We start from the raw sequence: 22,061 nt of genomic DNA, 5'->3' as shown, positions 1-22,061 counted from the left end.
TGGAAACTCCAAAATATCTATGCTCGAAGAAAGATAAATAATTGATAAAAATAATTACGTGTATAATAAAAAAATATTCTTGTGTGAATGAATATAGTGTTTCATTTATTCATTTACGGGGTCTTCTAGTGTCCACAAATCATCACTTATCATAAAAACACAATAAAATCCATGCAAGTTGAGCTAAATAAATAGGGGAGATGGTGATTCCTGTGGAGGCAGAAATATTATGATTTTCGGGCCAACTTATGTTCGTTTTCTCCAACGTTTTCTCTTTCTCCTCCGATCCTTTTGCTTTGAAGCTCTACGTCTATGAACTTATCTCTCTCACACATTCTATTCATGGCGTCCAACAACAACACTCCTCCCGATCTAATGATCTCCTCCGGCCACTCCCTCATCCCGGCGATTCGCCGTCGCCGGAAACACCGAAAACCAGGCGTTGCCGTCGCCTTCCGCCTCAGAGAGACGCAAAAGAAACCCTCTGCAGGTAATAGCAGTTTCCCTCCGAATTTTTTTCCAGGTTCGCAGAAAAGTGAGGTTTCGGCGAGGAAGCTCGCAGCAGGGTGGTACTGGTGGCAGTGGCGGTTTATGGAGCTCTTACGCCACGGTGATGTTTTCCGACATGCACCGTCGTTCAAGTATCAGGTATAATGTCAATGTGCAACTCTTTTTCATTTTATTGTCACATCGTTTTCATTTTGGTACGTTAATTCTTTGGTTGGTTCGGTAAAAGCCTGAAATAGTAAAATGGCAAACCCCACGCGAGTATCTTTGGAAATTAACCATGAACGGGGCATTTAATTTCAGAAATTGTATGTATTACACAATAGAGTATAGACTATATATATAATAATTTACAGAAAGCAAGAAAAGATATAGCTAGCCTTGAGCAGTAAACTTTATATGCTTTTCTTATTAAAGAAATCAAAGACGTGTTATCCGTGACATTTCCAAAAATAAAAAATAAGTTGCGAGAGTAACACATGCCTAAATTTGTAATATTAATAATATATATATGCAACGACGACAGTGTAAAAAATTTAACACTACAAATGTATTAATATATATATTATCATTAAAATTCCAAACATGTTACATATGCTTTCTATAAAATTTCATATTTTAAAGATATTAGATAATTTTTCATTTTTAATTTAAACCAGCCCATTTTCAAGTTACAAACTCGGGTCACCTCAGATTAGTCTAGTTTCACGTTTATGTTTGTTAGGATAGACCAATCCAATCTCTTTTGATAGCTTTTGTAGGGTTTAGTTGGAGAGAAATTTTTAGTTTCTTAAAAATGAAATATTAATTTTTTATGTTTGATATCTATTTTTATTAGAAGAAAAAAATTTCCAAGAAATATTATTTCTCAAAAATTATTTTTATCTCACTTTCATACAAGAATATTTATATATGAGAGGGTTGAAAATTTAACCTTTTCAACTTAAAGAAAAAGTTTTAATTATATAAAAAGATTATAAATATCTCTTTTTAAAATAAAAATATATAATTTAATTTCTCCTTTCAAAATATATAGTTGAATTTCATCTTTCTCAAGTATTTTATGTCCTCTTTCTCTTTCTCCCCCCCCCCCCCTCTCTCTCTCTCACTCACTCTCCCTACCCCTTCCCCTCCCTCTTTTCTTCCCCTCATCCCCCTCTCTCTCCCTCCCTCCCCCTCCCTCCTCATCTCTCTCTCTCTCATTTCCTCTTTCTTTTTGTATTTCATTATTTCTTGACTTTGTTAATTTTAATAATATTATTAAAATCTGTTTTAATTATATAATTTAGTAGTATTTGATAATATACTTTTTAATAAATGAAATAATATAATTTTATTCTTTTTAATTATAAGGTAACTTTTCTCTTTATTTATTTTTTTTGTTGAATTTCATTTTTAAATAATTTTAACTATAAGTTATCAACTTTTTAAAATAATTTAAATTTTATCAAATACAAATATTATATATATAATTTTTTTTATTTTTAAAAAGTAATTAGATCATAAAAGGTTGAATTAATTTCATATTTATAATAAGATTTGAATAAAGAAATATATCTAATGATGTTATTTTAATAAAAGATATTTTGCAATATATATATATATATATATATATATATATATATATATCCAAAAATATATTATTATAATCAAATATTCTCAAAAGTTAAATATATTTTTGTTTTCCTTCAAAAATGGACCCAATTTAATTATAATCCCTTAAAAAAAACTTCTTATTTTAATCTTCCAAATTTATATAATATCTAATTTTAACCTTTTCTTAAACGTTGTTAATTTTTACTATTAAAATAAACTATCTTAACATTTAAATTACCATTAATTTTATGCATAGATTTTTTAATTTAAAATATGAATTATTTTAGGATAAAAATTAATTTTTACACTTAAAATTTTTCATTTTCCGTTGTAAATTGCTTGATCGATATAAAAGTTTCAGAAGTACTCAATTTTAATTTTTGTTTCTCTTCAAAAAAAAAAAATTTGTTTTCGTTTCCCTTTTAGTAATGATTTTCTTTTGTGTTGGTTTCTGTTTTGAATATTTGATCCCTTTTCATTTTTTTTTTTTTGCGGTTTTCCTTCTCTTTCTCGTTTATCATTCGATTGTGTAACTTGTTTATACGAACCTTTTTCACTCTTAAACAGCATACGACGCCAAACCCCTTGCAGTTCTCAAAAAAAATTGAAAATACAAAGAATATACAGTATGGTTTGCGTCTAGACTTTTCGCCTCTCACCAAATTGCTCCCTCTTCAATGCGCCTGTCCACAACTTGGCACTGCATAAACAGTTTCCAGAACAACATGCCTGTCTTCAATAGTTTTCAGAACATGCATATTCTATATGCGGTTGAGGTGAATGGTAAAAAGAATTACTGTAAAATTTTGACATTTTATTTATTTTTAAAATAATTAATTTTAAATTAAAAAAATTCCAGTTTAGTAAAATTAATAGTGATTTGAATGCTGAAATGATATATTTTAAAAACAAAAATTAACAACATTTAAGGAAGGATTAAAAAAAGTATTATGTAAATCTGGAGGATTAAAATAAAAAAATTGAGAGACTAAAATTAAATTGGCTCAATTTTTAGACAAAAAAAATTATTCCAAAATCCTAGATAAATATTCATATAAGTAAATCTTATTGAAAGTGATTGGTGAAATTTCTAAACAATGATTAATTAGTTATTGGTGAAATTAGTAAATATTTCGTGTCAATAATATGGTTATCAAAAAAAGGAGTAACTTATTTTTTTTGTTAAAAAATGTAATATATTATAATAGAAGAATTTAAATGTGATTTTTTTCCAAAAACAAAAGTGTAAGCAACTGTGAATGAAAAGAAAAATATATAATACATTAGATATAGTGTAAGAAATTAAAATATAACAGTATAGTAATTAATTAGAAAGGAAAAGATTTTAGTGGGGGTATATTTCCCAACAAGACTGACTATAGGTATGTTTAATTTACTAAAAGTTATGATACTAAGCAAGAAAAATATATTTATCTTATTTTGGTTTATAAAAAGATAATGAGAAAAGACAACAAAAAAAAAGAAGATGAATATAATAAAAATTTAATTTTTTTATTATTTAATAAATTATGAGACAATTTTTTGTCTCAATTACAAATACATCCATTATTATAATGTTATACTAATATTATCTCGACTCTTATCATTATTATCTAACACTATTATCGTTATATTATTAATAGTATTGACCAAGTTCATCACTACTGTTACAACTCATCACTATCTTATCATTATCATTTTTGTTATTGTTATTGTCACAATTTTATAGTTATTATCATATTTATTAAAATCATAATAATAATTCATTATATTATAATAAATTTAATGTTATTTCATTTATATTATGTAATAACTTAAATATTTGTTTTATATTTTTCTCTTTATTTTATACTTTAATACAGATTTGTCCTTATCTCCAATTTTTAAGAACTTATTATATGATTGGAGACCATTGATCATTTTTTACAAAATTTTAAAATGTGATTATTGTCGTACAGAGATTGACAGAAATTACACAGTTTTGGATTATATATACACAATAATTTTTTAAGTTTTTTTCTGGCTGCAAAAATTTACAATTTTTATTTATATTATGTGAAAGCTTTGTTTGCTTTTCTGATCAATATATTCAGGGTTGGATTTTGATTTTGATCAATATATTATGTGATACTAACGGTCATAATTTATCGATAATAATAAAAATTCATCGGTAACTAAAGATTTCGACGAATTTTGAATAGACAATAATTTGTCATGAAACGTTAATTATTGAGTATTGACGATCCATCGATAATAATGAAAATTCAACGGTAAGTGAAGATTCCAACAGATTTTCAATACACAAATAATCCGTCAGGGATATAGTCATCGAAAAAAATAAAAATAGGCTAAAAACCTATTTTGGTCCCTTATAATAATTGTTTGTTTTAATTTAGTCTCACTTTTATTTTTAGTCTCAATTTGGTTCTTAATAAATTAATTAGTTGCAATGTCGGACTTCCGTCTAAATTATTTAAACGGAGTTAACTGTTGGTCACGTGGATGTCACGTAGATGCTTGAAAACACTTGGAACCAGAACGGCCCGTTTTGAAACGAGTCATTCTGGATGCATTCTTAGTGTGTTAATTTTGCATCTGAAACGGACCGTTCCAGATGCAAAATTAACACACCACGAGTGTGAAGTCCCACATCGGTTAGGAAGGAGAACGAAGCATGCCATATATATGGGTGTGGATACCTTCCTTGTGTGGACGCGTTTTGGGGTGGCATGCGTGCCATTGCCAGAAGCAAAACCGTGAGGGCTGCGGCCAAAGCGGACAATATCCACATGCGGGTTGCTGTTGTGTTACAACGAGTACAAAAGAACAGTCTGTTCTACAACTAGAACTGTCCGTTCTAGTTTCAGAACGGGTCGTGCTGGATTCAGAATGGCCCGTTCCAGAACTATAATAATTTTGAAAAATATTTTTTTATGGTAAAAATTTTAAAATTACTTATTTTTATAAAATACTTATAAATAGAGTGATAATTTTTTTTCTCTTTCTATCTGAAGAAATATTTAAGTATCACTTAATAATTTTTTGCAACTTATTTAAAATTAAAGGAATAAAATGATAAAAATTAATAGGATATACATAATAAAATTATTAATCTGTTTTCTTTTAGTGTCCTCTAAATTTTTACACTCATTTAAAACAAAAATATTTTATATGTTATTTTGAATTAATTTAACGAAATATCATATGATTTTTAATTTTTTAAATTTTTTTATAAATTTGATCTATACATGAAAAGCTTTTTAATTTAACAATTAAATTTTTAAAAATTTGATATAGAATATTAATTATTAAGTAGAATAAATCTATCAAGACTTACTATTGAAGTAAGTAAATTTTTTCTTCATTAAAAATGAAGATAATTTTACCACAAAATAAAAAAAAATTAAACAATAAAATAAATATAAAAAAATATTAATGTATTTATTATATTAGATATAACAAGATAATTAAAATATAATTAATAATATATATTTTATAAAATTATTAGTATTTTATATATAAAAAAAAAGAATGAAAAAAATTTTAGTGGGGGCAAGTGTCCCCACTATGATTAACTTAGATTCGTCCCTGCATGTGATTGTGTGGTGAAATGTTAGTCCTGTATATCTTCTTCCTTTACTTCAGGTTCTACCTCTTCAAGAACATGTTGTTATTGTTGGGGTACATCGTTAATGACTTTAAGGAAAAATATCATGTCATTTCATCCTTTACTATATAGTGTCAATTTGGTAATAAGTGTTTCACTCCAGTTTGACTAACAATGAAATAAAATCTGCTACCATTGTCTTTAGTAATACACTGCATTGTCCTTAATGATACATTGTATAGCCCAACTGTTTAGCAATTGAAGTTATCAATTTTCATTGACAATATTACCAAATCCAGTGTTTTGAAATGCTTTGTATCTTAGGTCTTTTTCCTTCCACAATTCACAACCGTAAACTATAATCATTGACCATTTGTGTTTAGCAGTCTGGAACCAGAACGACTCGTTCTGAAACCAGAACGGCCCGTTCTAGTTGCACTTTTAATGTGTTAATTTTGCACCTGGAACGGGCCGTTCCGGATGCAAAATTAACACACTAAGAATGCACCAGAACAGGCCGTTCTGGTTCCAGGTGTTTTCAAAAAATTTGGCATCCACCTACGCATCTACGTGACATCCACGTGGCCAACAGTTAACTTCGTTTAAATAATTTGGACGAAAGTCCGACATTGCAACCAATTAATTTATTAGGGATCAAATTGAGACCAAAAATAAAAGTAGGACTAAATTGAAACAAACAATTATTATAAGGGACTAAAATACTATTTTAGCCAAAAAAATATTTTGTCGGTAATATTTTAATTCGTCAAAAATCCGTTTTTAGAAATAATATTTATGAGGAGAGTTCAAATGACACAGGTATAATTTTTACTAAATATTATACCGCTCAATATAAATATAAATTTTATAAATTCAACCATTAGATTGAAAGTTCATATCTCTTAGATCATATATACAAAATTTTATATTAATTCAATATGATTTGATACTTCATTCTTATAAAACAAAATTAACGTAATATATTAATTTCAAAATATACTAAAATATGAACACTTTGATTATCTTCAAGTTGTTATTCAATTTTAACAAAATTTGATATACACGTATAAAATGATATGAACTTTCAATCTAACGGTTGGATTTATAAAATTCACATTTAATATAAAGTTATCGAGCGGTATAATATTTAGTAAAAGTTATATTCGTATCGTTATATATATATTCAAACTTCAGTTATTTATTTTTTTCTTGTTGGACAACACAAGCTTCAGTTATTAAGGCATGGTCAGGATGACGATGAGTTTTTTACTTTTTAATTTTCAATTTTCGTAAAATAATATTTGTTCAGATAAAATAGTGTTTTTTTTAAATAGTTTTCAAAATCATTTTTATTGTATTTTCAAAACTGTTTTAAGCCTTAACTCATCAGATTTGGTCTTCTACTTATTATTATTTACTTATTAGTAAATTGTTCAATTTGACCAATGCATAACTATATTTCATTTTAGCCATTAGGATAATAATTAAATATGAAATGATTAGTACTCTAGACCTTATCAAAATATGATCTTAGTCATCTAGATTGATGGCAAATACGGAGAATTATTGTTGTAAGTCTCTCAAATTGGGGTGTAAGCTTGAAGCAAGGACGGAGCCAAGGGGGGACCTACGGGTGCCACGGCCCCCCCAACAATTTTAATTTTTTTTTATATACATATATATTACTATATGGCACCCCCTATTTTTAATATAAACTCATATGTATAATTAAATGAATAACCCAAATTTATTTTTTTATTCAACTTTTGGACTTCTGGTACGGCCTGCTATGTGGTATCACTTTGGAATTTTTTTTTATTTAAAAAAATGTAGCGCCTCATTTGATCATTCCAATTCTCGGCCCCCCAGTATTGAAATCCTGGCTCCGTCCCTGGCTTGAAGTAAAGATCTCCATCATTTTCTTTTCTCTCCATTTTTTGCATTACTAAAATTTTAAAAAATATAAATGTGACTCTTCCTAAATTAAGCATTAACTTTGTCAACTTTATTTTATTGATTTTTATAATATAGAAAATAGAAGAAATAAAAAAAAATGGAGAAGATATATTTTCATAATTAAGGTTGATAGATTATATTGCTCAATATAGTTAAAAACTATATATATGATAGAATATTTTAATTATTGTATACCTAAAATGCTAATTCATAAATTAATCATAAAAAATATATGATATGATATTTTAATTCATGTGATACGATTTTATGTATAAAAAAATGTTAGTCTCCGACTTCATTAAAGGTTCTTGATTTAAGTTTTTGTTTCGCTGTAATTTTAAATGTAAAATCGTTTTACAAAACTAAGAAGTAATCGGAGATTGATGAAGCCTAAAATTAAGTGAAATGCTTGACACATACAATTTCAAATATTAATTTGGGAGTTTACTCATTTTCGCTCTTCTTCCCTATTTTTTTTTAAATTTTTTATTAATTTCTCAAATGGCATCTCATCACCCATGTTTGCTTCAGCCTGCTGATGGAAATGTAAAGATGACGTTTCCTCATCATCACAATTCAGGAGAAAAAGTTGAAGAGATAAAATATCAGCAAAGAAAGCCAATAACCATCTTGCGTTCAGGAAATAGACTTCGACGTGAGGTATGTGTTACATTACATGCATGCTTATTGTTTTGAGTTAATTATACTCATAGCCTCATACTTAACCAGGTTTCGTAAGATGCACATATATGATTCTCTATTTTGTACAGTAATGTTTTAAACAATATTCTTTATATTGGAACACAATGTAATATTTTTTAAACAATTAAAAAAGATTTATGTAATATTTAAAGAATGTCAGTATCATATTTTTTAAAACAATTAAAAAGTAGAGTTAGAGTAGAGGCAAAAATAAATAAATAAATAATTATGTGCACTATTATTAAACCTCACAATGTAATTTACTCTATTATTTTTTAATGAGTAATAATATGAGACAGAAAGTCGTTTAGTCACGCTTGGATCACAAGGTTCACCATTATCTATACCCAAATTTCTTATGATATTCTTTATTAAGAAAAAAAAATAGCTCATATTTAAATTTTATTTGTCTTAATTAAGTTTTCAAAAAATAATTAGTAAAATAAATGTAAGTTCTAATCTTAAATAAAACAATTATTTTAGTATACGTAATATTCATGTTAAATGTTTATTATATATAAATAAAATTTAAAATAAATTATATGTATAAATAAATATTATATTTAAATATATAAATTATATTTAGAACTTGAATAAGTATATATTTATAAATATATTATATTTTAGATATATAAAGTACAAGATTATTTTTATTTATTAATAATTTATTTTAAAATGTTAAAATTTAATTCATAAATAATTATAATAAATAAAAACTGAATTAGATATAAAGTTAAAAGAATTTCTAAAAAAGATTCTTGTTAAAGAAAACTCTGTAAAAATATTTCCGCACAAAATTGTTGTTTCTATTTTATAAATAGGAGTTGATTTAAAAAGATATTAAAAAAAACACATTTTTAAGAATCTAAAAAGATAGTTGGCTACAAGAGATAAATGAGATTTAAATATATCATCACTAAATATGTTTCTCCTCCTGAAAACAATATTCGTATTCTACATTCCAATCTATATTCTTTTTTGTGGTGATTTATTTATTTATTTTCCTTAGCTTGAATCTTCTATATCTTGTCTCAAATGTTCAAAAGAAGATGCAACAAAATGGAACCCTTCCTTGAATAATGAAGCATCCAACAAGTTGAATATGATCGGTGGCATGAAGCATCTTGAAGACAAAAAAACTCTTGGTGACTGTAACTTTGGTTTCACTAATTTGCAGGAGGAACACCTACGTGCTCAGAAGTCCATCAATAAACTTAAAGCTACACACAAGTCCTCTAAGAAAAGAGAGAATCTTGAAGACAAAAAGGTCTTGTGGAGGTGTAGAGAATGCGAGAAGATTGAAACAATGTTATATGACTTGAAGGACAAGTTGGCAAGGGAAAGAAGAAGTAGAGAAAGGATGGAGTTATTGAATACCAAATTGGTACATGATCTGACTAAGGCCGACTTATCAGCCAAACGGTTTATGGCAAACTACAAGGAAGAGAAGAAAGGAAGAAAACAGATAGAGGAAGTGTGCAATGAGTTAGCCATGCAAGTAAGGGAAGACACGACTAAGCTTGAAAGATTACTAAGTGATTCCGTGAAGATTTGCGAGGAAGTGGAAGAAGAGAGGGAAATGATGGAAATGGTTGAACTATGGCGTGAAGAACGTGTGCAAATGAAGCTACTCGATGCACAATTTTTACTTGAAGATAAGTATAATCAGATGGTCCAGTTGATTGCTTTTCTAGAAATGTTCTTGAGATCAAGGGGTGCCGAACTAGACACCACTGAACTAGAGGACGCTCAGTTGATCAAACAGGTAGTTGAATCAGTAAATATCAAAGACATTGTGGAGCTGTCATATGATTTCTCAAAGTTAGATTTTACAGTTTCTACTTTGGAGGACCTAAGAAAAGACAACATAGAAGAAGGGATGATTAAACCAGATTCTCATACCCCACTTAATAGCCCCTTGTCCACAATCCACACCGAAAGTCTTGATGAAGAATTGCTGAATAAAAACTCTATATTGCATCAAAATAGTCCCTCCAGTGATTATAATATTGAATTAGACCAAACTAACTTAGAAAATTTTGGTTATCATGAGGATCAGAAGTTTAGGTCAATGCCACAAAGAGGAGACACCTATTCTGTTAATTCTAACCAAGAGAAAGATATATTAGTTAGTGGAAAGGCATGTTTGGAATCTTTAAGGACAAGAGTTAATGGGATAGGTTATGTGTCAGAAGGAGAAGTGTTGCAGAAAGCTTCTTTTACCTCTAAAAAGCTAAGGTCAAGCCCCAACGGTGGAATAACAATTTCTACTGCAAAAACTTCTCAACATAAAAGGCTAGGCGGTGGTCGGCACAAGGAAAAGGAGTGTAGGCGCCTTAGATTTCCAACAAGCTCAATTCAGAATGCTGGGACTAATTCTCAGTGTCAAGGTTCTGTTGAAGATAGCTTCAACCCCACGGAACAATTGGATCCAGGAAACTCTACATACAACATGAACCCTCACATAATTCGTGGGATGAGAGGGTGCACAAAATGCCCACCAGGTGTTCCGAAATCCAATTTCAAAGTCACCCCTGTTGGAAAGGAGTGAAAAGCCAAAATCTCGGTTGCTATATTTAAGCATAATGGTGTGTTTGGATGAGAAATTTTACAAATTCAAGAAATTTTAAATTCTTGATATTTGAATTACTTTGATTTCAATTTCTATCATTCTTAAAATATTTTGTTTGGATACGTCAATTCAAATTTCTCAAATTTTAAATTGTTAAGTTTGATATGATAATTTGATTCCACCATGATAAAATTGATTTTAAAAATATATTTATATGTTGAGATTTTTAAATTAAATTTTATAAAAATAAATATTAGCTCATTTTTAAATATTTAATAATTTTAAAAATATTTTTGAATATTCAACAATTAAAAACATGAAGAGATAAGAGATAAGATAAAATATATAAGTGAAATAAGAAGAAAAAAATATAAGGAATTTCAAATTCTTACTCTTTTGGGAGAATTTGAAATTCTACTATTTTAAAGAATTTCACAAATTCTTGAATTTCAAATTCTTTATAAATTCCTTATCCAAACAAGGTATTTCACCTCAAAAAATTTGAAATTCATCAAATAAATGAATTACTCCATTTAAATTCCTCATCCAAACACACTACAAGACTTATTTATAAATGTGCTTGTTTGTGTTTTCGTATGTTCTTCTCATTTTAATTTATGAGTGGATTTGATATATCACGGATTTTTTTTAAAGAATAATATTGCTTTCCTTATTATATAGGATTTGATTTGATTTTTGGTTATTATGTAGCATTTGATTTGATTTTTGTTTGGATAGAACTATTATTTAGGTTTAATTACTTATTTAGTTTAGTATTACTTGCACAAATTTTATACTTTAATTTTTATATTTACAAAATATCTAATTTTCTAACTACAAAATATCTAATTTAATTCTTATACAAACATTTTCAATTTGTTAATGGTAAACGATGTGATGTCAATATTTATAATACTTTTTTAATGCTTTAGAAAATGTAAAGATAAAATAAAAAGAACCACATTCACACTCTAACATGTAAGATACACATGGCATCAACCAATAAAAGATAATCAAGTTGAGGATGACTGGTTGTCCAAACATGGATGAACTAATCATGTGTGACATCATGTTTTATCAAAAATTCCGCACATGAATTAGTTTCTCAAAAGGCATATTTAAAATTAACAATCCAATTTTAAAGAAGCAAAATATTGAAGCCTGTTTGTAAGCAAGTAACATGGATGAAAAACATTTTCATTTTTCCTAATCAACTTTAAGGCCATAAGGGAATCTGATTCACAAATAAGGTTGTGAATATTATCATGTCAAACTTTCTAGAATCCATAAAAGATACCTAACAATTATGCTTTGAGGCTAGTAGAGACCCCACAACAACTAGAAAAACCTGAAACCCATTTTCCATTATGGTCATGAATTATACTTCCAAATCTAACACGTCTTGGGTTCCCTAGTGAGCTGCCATCGGTGTTCAATTAAACAGTTGAAAAAATTGGCGGTTCCCATTTTACTATTCTAACTTCTCTTATCTTCAAAGTTTTGCAGAGAGAGCTACTAACATCCACAAAGAGAGTTTGAACTTGATTGATGATCTTCCACATTGATATCTTCAAACATGATTGAGTTCCTTACTTTTCATATTATCCAATATGTAACTGGAAACATTGTTGTTATTGTACTATGAAGATTATGAAGAAGTCACTTATGCAAGTCCATATTATAGAAATTGTTATTTTGATCTAGCTTTAAATGTTGCCAAATTTTTTGAGCATAACTATATAGCCTTTAAGCACTTGTGTTAAAGACTTCTGCCCATTGCCACACCTATTACAAGAAAAATTCATAGACAAATGTCTAAACTCTAAAAACATTAGTGAGTAGGCTACCATGTAAGGTTAGCCATAAAAAGTGGAGGATATTCTTTAGTAATTTAAATTTCCAAACACAAGACCAATTTGTCAAAGGAAAGATGGGCGATGGCTTCTCAACAAAAAGCCAATTGAAGGTCAAGTTTGATGAGTAGATGTCATTCAAAGAATGACTCCAAATGATGGCATCCTCCACGTCTTCATTCAACACGTGGTCCATGAGTTCCTTTTTGCCTTCATTAGGAATTCTAGTAGCTAAGATATTAAAGTTCCAAGACCATGATTGTATAAGTCACAAACATGAAGAGTAGTGTCTTGAATATGCACAAAAGGGACAAGATGACAAAGGTAATCACTATCCAACCATTTATCATGCCAAAGAGACACATTTTCTTTTTCCAACTGAGTTTTGAAATCAAGCTTGAGATGATCAATGGCTTTGGCTATAGAATTCCAAGTATATGAGCTACCTTAAACAATGTTTGCTTGAAGAATGGGGGCTTCTTTCAAGTATTGAGCATCTAACATATGAACCCACAATTTTTCTTTCTGCATGAAGTCCTAAATATGTTTTCCAAGTAAAAAAATGTTGATGAAATAAGTTGGACAAATACCAAGACCACCTCAGGCTTTAGGAAGATTAGTAATATCCCAATTAACTAATGGCAATGATCATTCCCCATATAAACGGCCTAATTGTGGAGTCAATTTTATCACAAATGTCTTCCGGAAATCATAAATTCTACATGGTGTATATAGACATAGAAGTGAGTGTGGACTTTACTAAAGTTACTCTCCTTGCTCTATTCAAGGTCTTCATTTTCTAACCTGCTAATTTGGAATTAATTTTGTCAAGGATGTAATTAAATTCAATATTTTTTATCCTCCCCAAGAGAATTACAAATCCAAGATACTTCCCAATATTACAAGTGTGTTGAAAGAGAGAAATAGTAGCAAATTTATTGAGTTTAGCATGAAGAATATTTCTTGAAGTGATAAATCTAGATTTGGAAGTATTCACCTTAAGGCCTGAGGCTTTGCAGAAAACATCCAACACTTCTTTCATCAGGTTGACTTCGGAGGTTTTTGCTTTAGCAAAAAATTAAGCAATCATCTGTAAAAAATAAAAAATAAATAAATGGAAATAACAAAAGGGGCATTTGTAGCAATCTTCACAGGTGACCATAAAGTTTGTTCTTGCACCTTTTGTGGAATAATAAGGAGAGACAATTTTTCCATACATAAAACAAATCGATAGGGAAACATTGGATCACCTTGTCTCAATACTCTAATGGGTTTGACGCTATCATACTTACCATTCCACTTTAAGGACAAGCTAGTAGAGGTGGTAGAATTCATAATAAGGAAAGCCAAAATCAGTCAATGTTAGTTTAAGAAAATTCCAATCCCCCATGTCATAAGCTTTCTCAAACTCAACTTTAAACATAACATAGCCTTTTTTCCCTTTCTTCTTATGCATGTGATGAATAATCTCTTAAGTTATCATAGCATTATCAGAAGTACCTCGTTTAGGAATGAAACTGCTTTGTAGAGGTTTAATTAAGTTGTCTAAATGAGGCCTGATCCTGTGTTCCAACACCTTAGAAATCGTTTTGAAGAGAACATTGCAAAGACTTATTGGTTTGAAATCTTTAAAGGACATAGGAATATCTACTTTAGGAATTGGGACAATAAGAGTCTCAGTGAGGGCCGGTTCAATGACACCATTAGAGAAAGCATTTGCCACCATCTACCAAACCTCATAAGCCACCACATACCAATAAGTCTTGAAGAAAATTGGTTGGAAACCATCCACCCCTGGGGCTTTGTATGAGTCCATAGAAAAAATAGCATTCTTCACCTCCTCCCTGGAAATTGGTTTCATCAAAGAAGCATAAAGCTCACTATCAACCTGAGGAATCCATCGGAGTTGCAAGCTCTTAGGGTGACAGTTTTCTGAAGAATGAAATAAATTTTTGAAAAAAGATAAAGCCTCCCTCTTCAAAACCACATCATCATCACACTAGATACCATCAATTGTGAGTCCTGATATTTGACTTCTCCTTCTTCTGATAACTATTTGGATATGAAAAATTTTGGTATTTTTGTTGCCAAATTTTATCCATTGTTCTCTAGACTTTTGGAACCACAAAATTTCCTCTTCATGAAGAACCTTGTTATATTGCTCCTATAAATCTTTCTCTAGAGAAATAAGGCTGGAATAAGGAAAAATATCTAGTGGCCTGTGAACTCCTTTGATTCTAGCTTCCAAATGACGTTTTCTTCTAAAGATATTACCAAAAATCTTTACATTAAAATCAACAGAAATAATTTGAACCTCACCTAGTTTTCTGAAGATAGTGTCAGGTGTAGAGTTCCAAGCTTTATTGACACTATCAGGATGCAGAGAATGATCAATCCAGGCAGCTTGGAAATGAAAGGACTTCACTCTCTAAAATCCTAAATCCATATTTTAATCTCTATATTTATATTACTTTTACATTTTAATCTTTATATTTATAAAATATTTACGTTCAAGTTCCCACACTTAACAAATCTTGATATTTTAGTATTTTTACCTTAAAAAAAAAAAAGACTCGTTATAGTTTTTTTATGAGTGATTTTTTTATAGTTTAGTTCTAGCAATACCTTTTTACATTGGGGGGAGAGGACAATGTGGAACGAAGAACATGACTTTTGGGTTATATAAATTCAATTTATTCACATTTAATCCAACCAAACTTTTCAATCCAGCGAGGCCCAATACAGTTTAGCTGGGCTTATAACTTTATTTAGGCATAATGAAAAACGATTTGTCCTAGAAATCTTTTTGGGATGGAAAATGTGGCAAGATGGGTTGAGCTATACCTCCACATCTATATCTTATTTAGTGAAAGGAAATGACGGTTTGTTAACTTGAAGGTCTATTCCCACAAATAATAAAAATGCTTATTCCTTCACAAAAATTAATTTCCATTTTAATTACCTACCCAAATATTGAAATTAAAGTATCTAATTCACATTCCTGTTTGGGACTGTCAATCTGGTGAGGGCATATACTATAGATAGACAAAGTTCACATTCACACTGTTTATTCCCAACCAGCATACTACCAACCACTAGCCTTCCTTTGAAAATAGTCAACTAGAAAACATGTTATTATGCTGCTATTTGAAGCTGGTTGATGCCTTTGGCTTATGCTTATAAATATATCACACATTAACTAAACAATCCGCATCACATTGTATACAATCCAAACCCATTGCTTATTTTATAAACATAAACTATATATATATGGAATGTACCCCAAAGTAAACTAGTTTGTTTTGTTTTAACTTGTGAGAAGAGAGCTTCCTTCTTTGATGAGAACAAAGACACTGCCACCATCACCCCTTGAGATACGCAGATCTTCATCAAGATATGTAGTGAGTAACCACGATTGAGCATTGCTGTTGGAAATTGGGATTTTCAAAGGAGGCCTGCTTGAAATTGTTTTCACGACTGATGAGGCTGTGTCTTGCACAGAGGTAAGGATGCCTTTGAAAGGTGTAAGGTCAATCTTTTGACCCAGAAATTCCACATTTTCTGGTATCTCTAATGAGTCCGTCAGCTGTGGAGTGCCAATGATGCCTTCCTCAAACTTTATCTAAATAACAAGCAATATGGGAAAAATGTTAAACTAATGCAATGCAAGAAAGATCCTACGTTCAGATAATATATATTTCACACTTCATCAGTTAGTTATCTATGATTGTCAAAATTCAATTTACTAGAGACAAACCTGCACACGTTGAGGACTTCGAACTTCAAATTTGGCATTGGTACTAATTGAAGTGGTGGCCAAAGGACCAGCGAACTGAACAGAGTTTTGGACGGTAAAATTCTGTGAGTCAATAGTCTGAGATATTTCCTCTACCTTGACCAATGGTAGTGTTCCCCTTGACAACAATGGGAACAATCCTGCAAAGGATGTATACCTGCGGAACCACAATTCACCCGCGAGTTGGTAATTTACTGTTAAAGGTTCACAATCTCTACCCTGGGTCTACCCATGTTGGGGAAAAAACACAAACCATAGAAGAAAACTAACAAGGTTTAAATATGTTACACATTCTTTGTAAATATATATCGATTATTTATGAAGTCACTGTAAAATGATTTTTTAGTTTTATAACCTTGCTATTATACAGGGGCATAAGAAAAAAATTGTTGTATTTACATGGCCATAAAATATGTTACTAATGACATGTTCATTGTGAGAACCAAAACGAATAACAACATTATTAGAGACCAAAAAAGTTCTCGATCCTTATAATTTCATAAAGGACTAAAAGGGATAATTAAAGAAAAAATTATATTATTATCTTGCGTCCAAAATAAGTACAGGGGTATTCAATTCCATGCGCAAGAGCATCGAATTCAAAAACTAAATGAAGCCTTAAAAAATATGTTATGACGAGAAAATAATTCTGAAATAAAATTATTATAAAAAAAAAAGTATAAGACGAGTGAAGCTTACGCGAGAATCCATTTTCCGTTGAGGAGAGTCAAGGCGTCGGTGGGAGCAGGGTTAGGGTTCTTGGCCTCGAGCTGAGTGATGAGTTCAACGATCTCCGCTCTCGTTTCGCTCGATGCTTTCAATCCACGGTCAGTGCCGTAGAACGAATCCACCAAAGCCTTCTTCAGCTTCTCCGTCTCCGCCGGTTTCTCCTCCACCGCCACGCCGCCACCGCCGAAAGTGTCCTCCTCCTTCTCCGGGCCCCACTCGTCGTCGCTGGTGACGGCTCGGACGCGCACCGCCGGCCTCGCAAAGTCGGCCACCAGCCGCGGCCTTGGGAGCGGTTTGGTCGAAATTCCGAGGGCGCGCGGCGGCGAAACGGAGGGCGTGGAGTTGAGCGTGGGGACGCAGAGGAGTTTGTTAAGGTGAGAGAGAGAGGCCATTGTTTAAGAGAAGAGAAAACAGAAGAGAGAAGGGAAGTGGTGGATTTTTTTATATTATAAGGTTTAAGGAAGATTGAGGTTTGTTAATTGACTGTTGTAACGTGTACGACTTTGTTGTAAAATGAAAAGAGCGTGTCCTTCGTCAAATGGACCACACAAGAAGTGGATATTTCACTGACTTGGAGATTTGCTTCGTCTAGCTTCACCCTTGCAATTTGCCACCATATAAAAATTAAAAATAAAAAATGTTAGGCCCATGATGAGTTGTCGTTTTCTGAAACTCTGAATGTCCCAAAAATTACATCGTGGCTACTCTAGAATCTTCCACGTGCTTGTTTTTTCAGACCTTAAACACAGGGTTTTCTCTTGAGAATTCGAATATTTGTCATATTCCCATGTGCTTTATATATATATAATGTGCTGCTGTTTATGTGGTACCTGTTGCATACTGAAACATGTAGGTTTAAATTACAAAAAGGATGAAATCATGGTTATCAAAATTTTATAATTTATCTTTTACATTTTAATTCAAAAATGAAAAATTAAACCATTCGAATTCATTTAATCATTTTAATTTTAACACTTAAGTTGCAGAAATTAGAGTATATTAAAATAATTGCTCACTTGAATAAAAGGTTCACATTACTAAATCTTCACAATAAAATTTTAAAATAAAACTAATCATTATAAAAGGACAAAAAGATATTCCTAAGGCCTTTATAACTGAATTTCAAAATAAAGGTAAACTAATAATTTAGATAAATAAATAACATCAGTTCTTCTAATATCCCAAAGTCATATCTATGACCTATCAAAACTAAACTTAAAAGTTGCAACATGTTCATCCACACCGAATTGAACTTCACCAACAAATAGTTTTTAGCTCAAGCAAAATAACTAAAAAAAGGGTTGGGAACTCAGTCTTGTGAGCATGACTCTAAAACGTCTCTTTTTATCTAATTATATATGGATTACATTAATTTCATAATCTAATATGCATTAAATTTCATGTTAAACATTATATAACCAATTTGTCTTAATTTAAAAATCTTAACATCACTCAAATTAATCGGCAAATCCATGATTCATACAATTCATCCACACATGTGTACACACATATATATATATATTCAATCACATTAACATAACTCATTACAACATAATGAAGCCAATTACATACAAACAAAACATCATTCATTCATGGTATTCAAAATCCCTCCAAAAACTTGCAATCTAAAATTCTAAAGAGGTTTAATAATCATTTTGTTACTCACAAATTCTATTTAAAAATATGGAAAGATAAATTCACCCTCCCTTACCTTGATAGTATAATCTTTATTGTGAAAGGTGTCATTTATAACTCTGAAACCCGCTTCTCTAGTCCCTCTGAATAGATTTAATGGATATTTAATTTATGATTTGATTTGGTCTTTAATAAATATTTAATGCTTTCCTTTATTATGTAGCATTTGATTTGACTTTTGGTTGGTTAGAATTATTTTTAGATTTAATTACTTATATCATCTCAATAGTTGCACGAATTTTATTTTTTAATCTTTACATTTAAAAAAAAATTGATTTATAATCCTTGTGCAAACACTTAGTTTTGTTTTGATCTTTGTCATATAAAAGAGTTAAAGATGTTAATAATGATCCGGTGGATAATATGAGATTAACATGTATTGTACTTTATATTTTAGTTTCTATAATTATATTATTTTTATATATTCATTTTTATACTTACACAATACTTATACAATCTTTATATTTAATCACTTCACCTAGAAATTACTGGTTTTAGTCTTTATAAAAGTAATTTTTTATATATTTTAGTCCTATTATCAACACCTCTTTTATATGGGGGAAGAGGACGATGTGGAACAATGAACATGACTTTTGGGTTATATAAATTCAATTTAGGCACATTTATCCAACCAAACTTTTGAATCTAGTGAGGCCCAAAACAGTTTAGTTGGGTTGATAACTCCTTATTTTGGCTTTATAAAAAAACGTTTTGGCCCAGAAATTTTTTTGTGATGGAACATGTAAATCAGATGGATTTGAGCTAGACCTAACATTAACAATTTACAAAACAACCGCATCATAAATATATCACACGTTAACAAAATAAAAAGCAGAGGCTGCATGATTGATGTCATTCGCTTCTGCTTATAATAAATATATCACACATTAACAAAACAATCCGCATCAGGGCATTAACACTGTTCTACACATGCTTCTTCAGAATCACTGTATTTAATCAAGACCCTTTGCTTATTTGATAAACATAAACTATATATTGAGCCCAAAGTATACTACTTTGTTGTGTTTAACTTGTCAGAAGAGAGCTTCCTTCTTTGACGAGAACAAACACGTTGCCACCATCACCCCTTGAGATGCGCAGTTCCTCGTCAAGATATGTAGTGAGTAACCACGATTGAGCATTGCTGCTGTAAATTGGGATCTTCCACGGAGGCTGGCTTGAAATTGTTTTGGCGACCGATGAGGCTGTGTCTTGCACAGACGTAATGATGCCTTTGAAAGGTGTAAGGTCAATCTTCTGACCCAGAAATTCCACATCTTCTGGTATCTCTAACGAGTCTGTCAACTGTGGAGTGCCAATGACGCCTTCCTCAAACTTGATCTAAGTAACATGCAATATGAGAAAATGTCACTTGAGGAGCTTAACAGGATGTTAATCCAATGCAAAAAATATATATAAATTATATAAACATGTTTGGAAAATAAAAAGCTTTTTCTACTAAAGAAATTTTTTTTTTAATTAAACAGACTCATAGTCTAAATGATCAAGATGTTGAAATATATAGTATCATATGAATTTATGATTTTGAAAAATGATCAATTTACTAGAGACAAACCTGCACACGTCGTGGACTTCTGACTTCGAATTTGGCATTAGCACTAATGGAGGTGGTGGCCAAAGGACCAGCGAAGAGAACAGAGTTTTGGACAGTAAAATTCTCCGAGTCAATAGACTGAGATATTTCGGCTACCTTGACCAGTGGTAGCGTTCCCCATGACAACAACGGGAACAATCCTGTAAAGGATGTATACCTGCGGAACCACAATTTCACCAAGTCTTAGTCCACCCACCAGTTGGGGGAACTGAAAGAACACAAACCATAGAACAAAACTAAAAAGACTTAAATATATTATACATGTCTGTGTTGTAATTCTGAAATAAACAAAATAGTGCGATAATATAAAAAGTTATGAAAAGGTACGTAGAAGCATTGGAAGAAGAAGCTTACGCGAGAATCCACTTTCCGTTGAGGAGAGTGAGGGCGTCGGTGGGAGCAGCGGTGGGGTTCTTGGCCTCGAGTTCAGTGATGAGTTCGACGATCTCCGCTCTCGTTTCGCTCTTTGCTTTCAGTCCACGATCGGTTCCGTAGAACGAATCCACCAAAGCCTTCTTCAGAATCTCCGTCTCCTCCGCCGGTAGCAACTCTTCGCCGGAAAACGATCGGACACGGAGCGTCGCCCTGGCCGAGGTGCGAAGCATGAGCGGCCTTGCGAGCGGCTTCATAAGAAATGGGAGGGCGGCGCGCGGTGGCGAAAGAGAGGGTGTGGAGTTGAGGGTGGGGAAGCAGAGGAGCTTGTTGAGGTGAGAGAGAGACGCCATTGTTTAAGACAGAAGAGAAGCTATGACAATTGACGATTGACGAGAGAGAAGGGTAGCGGTGGATTTATAAGGATCGAGTGAGATTTGTGAATTCACTTTCGACGACTAGTGTGCTTGCATTTGCAAGTTGGAAAACCCTTAAACCAACGTCAAAGCATCAAATATTTTCCTATCCGTTGGATGCATCAGAATCTGTCAACTGTCGTTTGTGATGTGGATCCCCGAATTAACTGCCGTTAGTCAATCCCAAGGATTTTGACCCTGCGCAATTTAAAGTCAAGCCCCAGGAATCCTGTCCGTTAACAATAAAATTCATTATAATTAATGGTCAAATCTGTAACTGCACCGTGTGCAGGTTGATTTTAAAATGTAGACGATCCTGATCCCAGACATGGTTGGTGCTGCAAAATAAAAACAGTGTCCTTCGTGAAAAAGACATTACTATTCTCCTTGCATTTATTTATAATTTATGATAATATTAACTACTTAAAATAATAACTTTAATGCTTATCTCGTCAACCAATTACATATTACCATTGTATTTATAATTTTTTATTTATTATTATCAAAGTTACTACTCTTTTATCTGTATATAAAATGTTAAATTGTTTTTTTTATTCTCTATAATTTTTGTAAATATTTTATTACTTAAATGTTTTTTATTTTTATTGTTTTTCTTATTCTTTGCTCATCAAATTATACTCCAAC

At 31.0% G+C, this 22,061-nt stretch overlaps 3 protein-coding genes across 3 annotated transcripts; 1 reads left to right on the top strand and 2 right to left on the bottom strand.

Annotated features, from left to right (window-relative positions):
* The first annotated feature begins 342 nt into the window (after positions 1–342).
* Positions 343–10,919, top strand: LOC109803831 (uncharacterized). Its single transcript, XM_083071268.1, has 3 exons — positions 343–648; positions 8,198–8,326; positions 9,378–10,919. The coding sequence occupies exons 1-3, from the start codon at positions 343–345 to the stop codon at positions 10,917–10,919; spliced, it is 1,977 nt and encodes a 658-aa protein (XP_082927394.1).
* Positions 10,920–15,964: 5,045 nt separating this feature from the next.
* LOC109803593 (plastid-lipid-associated protein, chloroplastic) lies at positions 15,965–17,793 on the bottom strand. The gene is made up of 3 exons (XM_020365231.3): positions 17,289–17,793; positions 16,551–16,746; positions 15,965–16,415 (listed from the first exon to the last, which is right to left on the bottom strand). The coding sequence occupies exons 1-3, from the start codon at positions 17,708–17,710 to the stop codon at positions 16,101–16,103; spliced, it is 933 nt and encodes a 310-aa protein (XP_020220820.1). The 5' UTR covers positions 17,711–17,793; the 3' UTR covers positions 15,965–16,100.
* Positions 17,794–19,835: 2,042 nt separating this feature from the next.
* Positions 19,836–21,407, bottom strand: LOC109804300 (plastid-lipid-associated protein, chloroplastic). Its single transcript, XM_020366110.3, has 3 exons — positions 20,983–21,407; positions 20,590–20,785; positions 19,836–20,354 (listed from the first exon to the last, which is right to left on the bottom strand). Exons 1-3 carry the CDS (start codon positions 21,351–21,353, stop codon positions 20,040–20,042), a joined length of 882 nt encoding a protein of 293 aa, XP_020221699.1. The 5' UTR covers positions 21,354–21,407; the 3' UTR covers positions 19,836–20,039.
* Between the last annotated feature and the right edge of the window lie 654 nt (positions 21,408–22,061).

This window comes from Cajanus cajan, chromosome 1 (genome assembly GCF_000230855.2).
Source record: "Cajanus cajan strain Asha chromosome 1, NIPB_CcT2T_4, whole genome shotgun sequence".
In the NCBI taxonomy this organism is placed as follows: Eukaryota; Viridiplantae; Streptophyta; class Magnoliopsida; order Fabales; family Fabaceae; genus Cajanus; species Cajanus cajan.
This window is presented reverse-complemented; position numbering and strand designations above follow the sequence as displayed.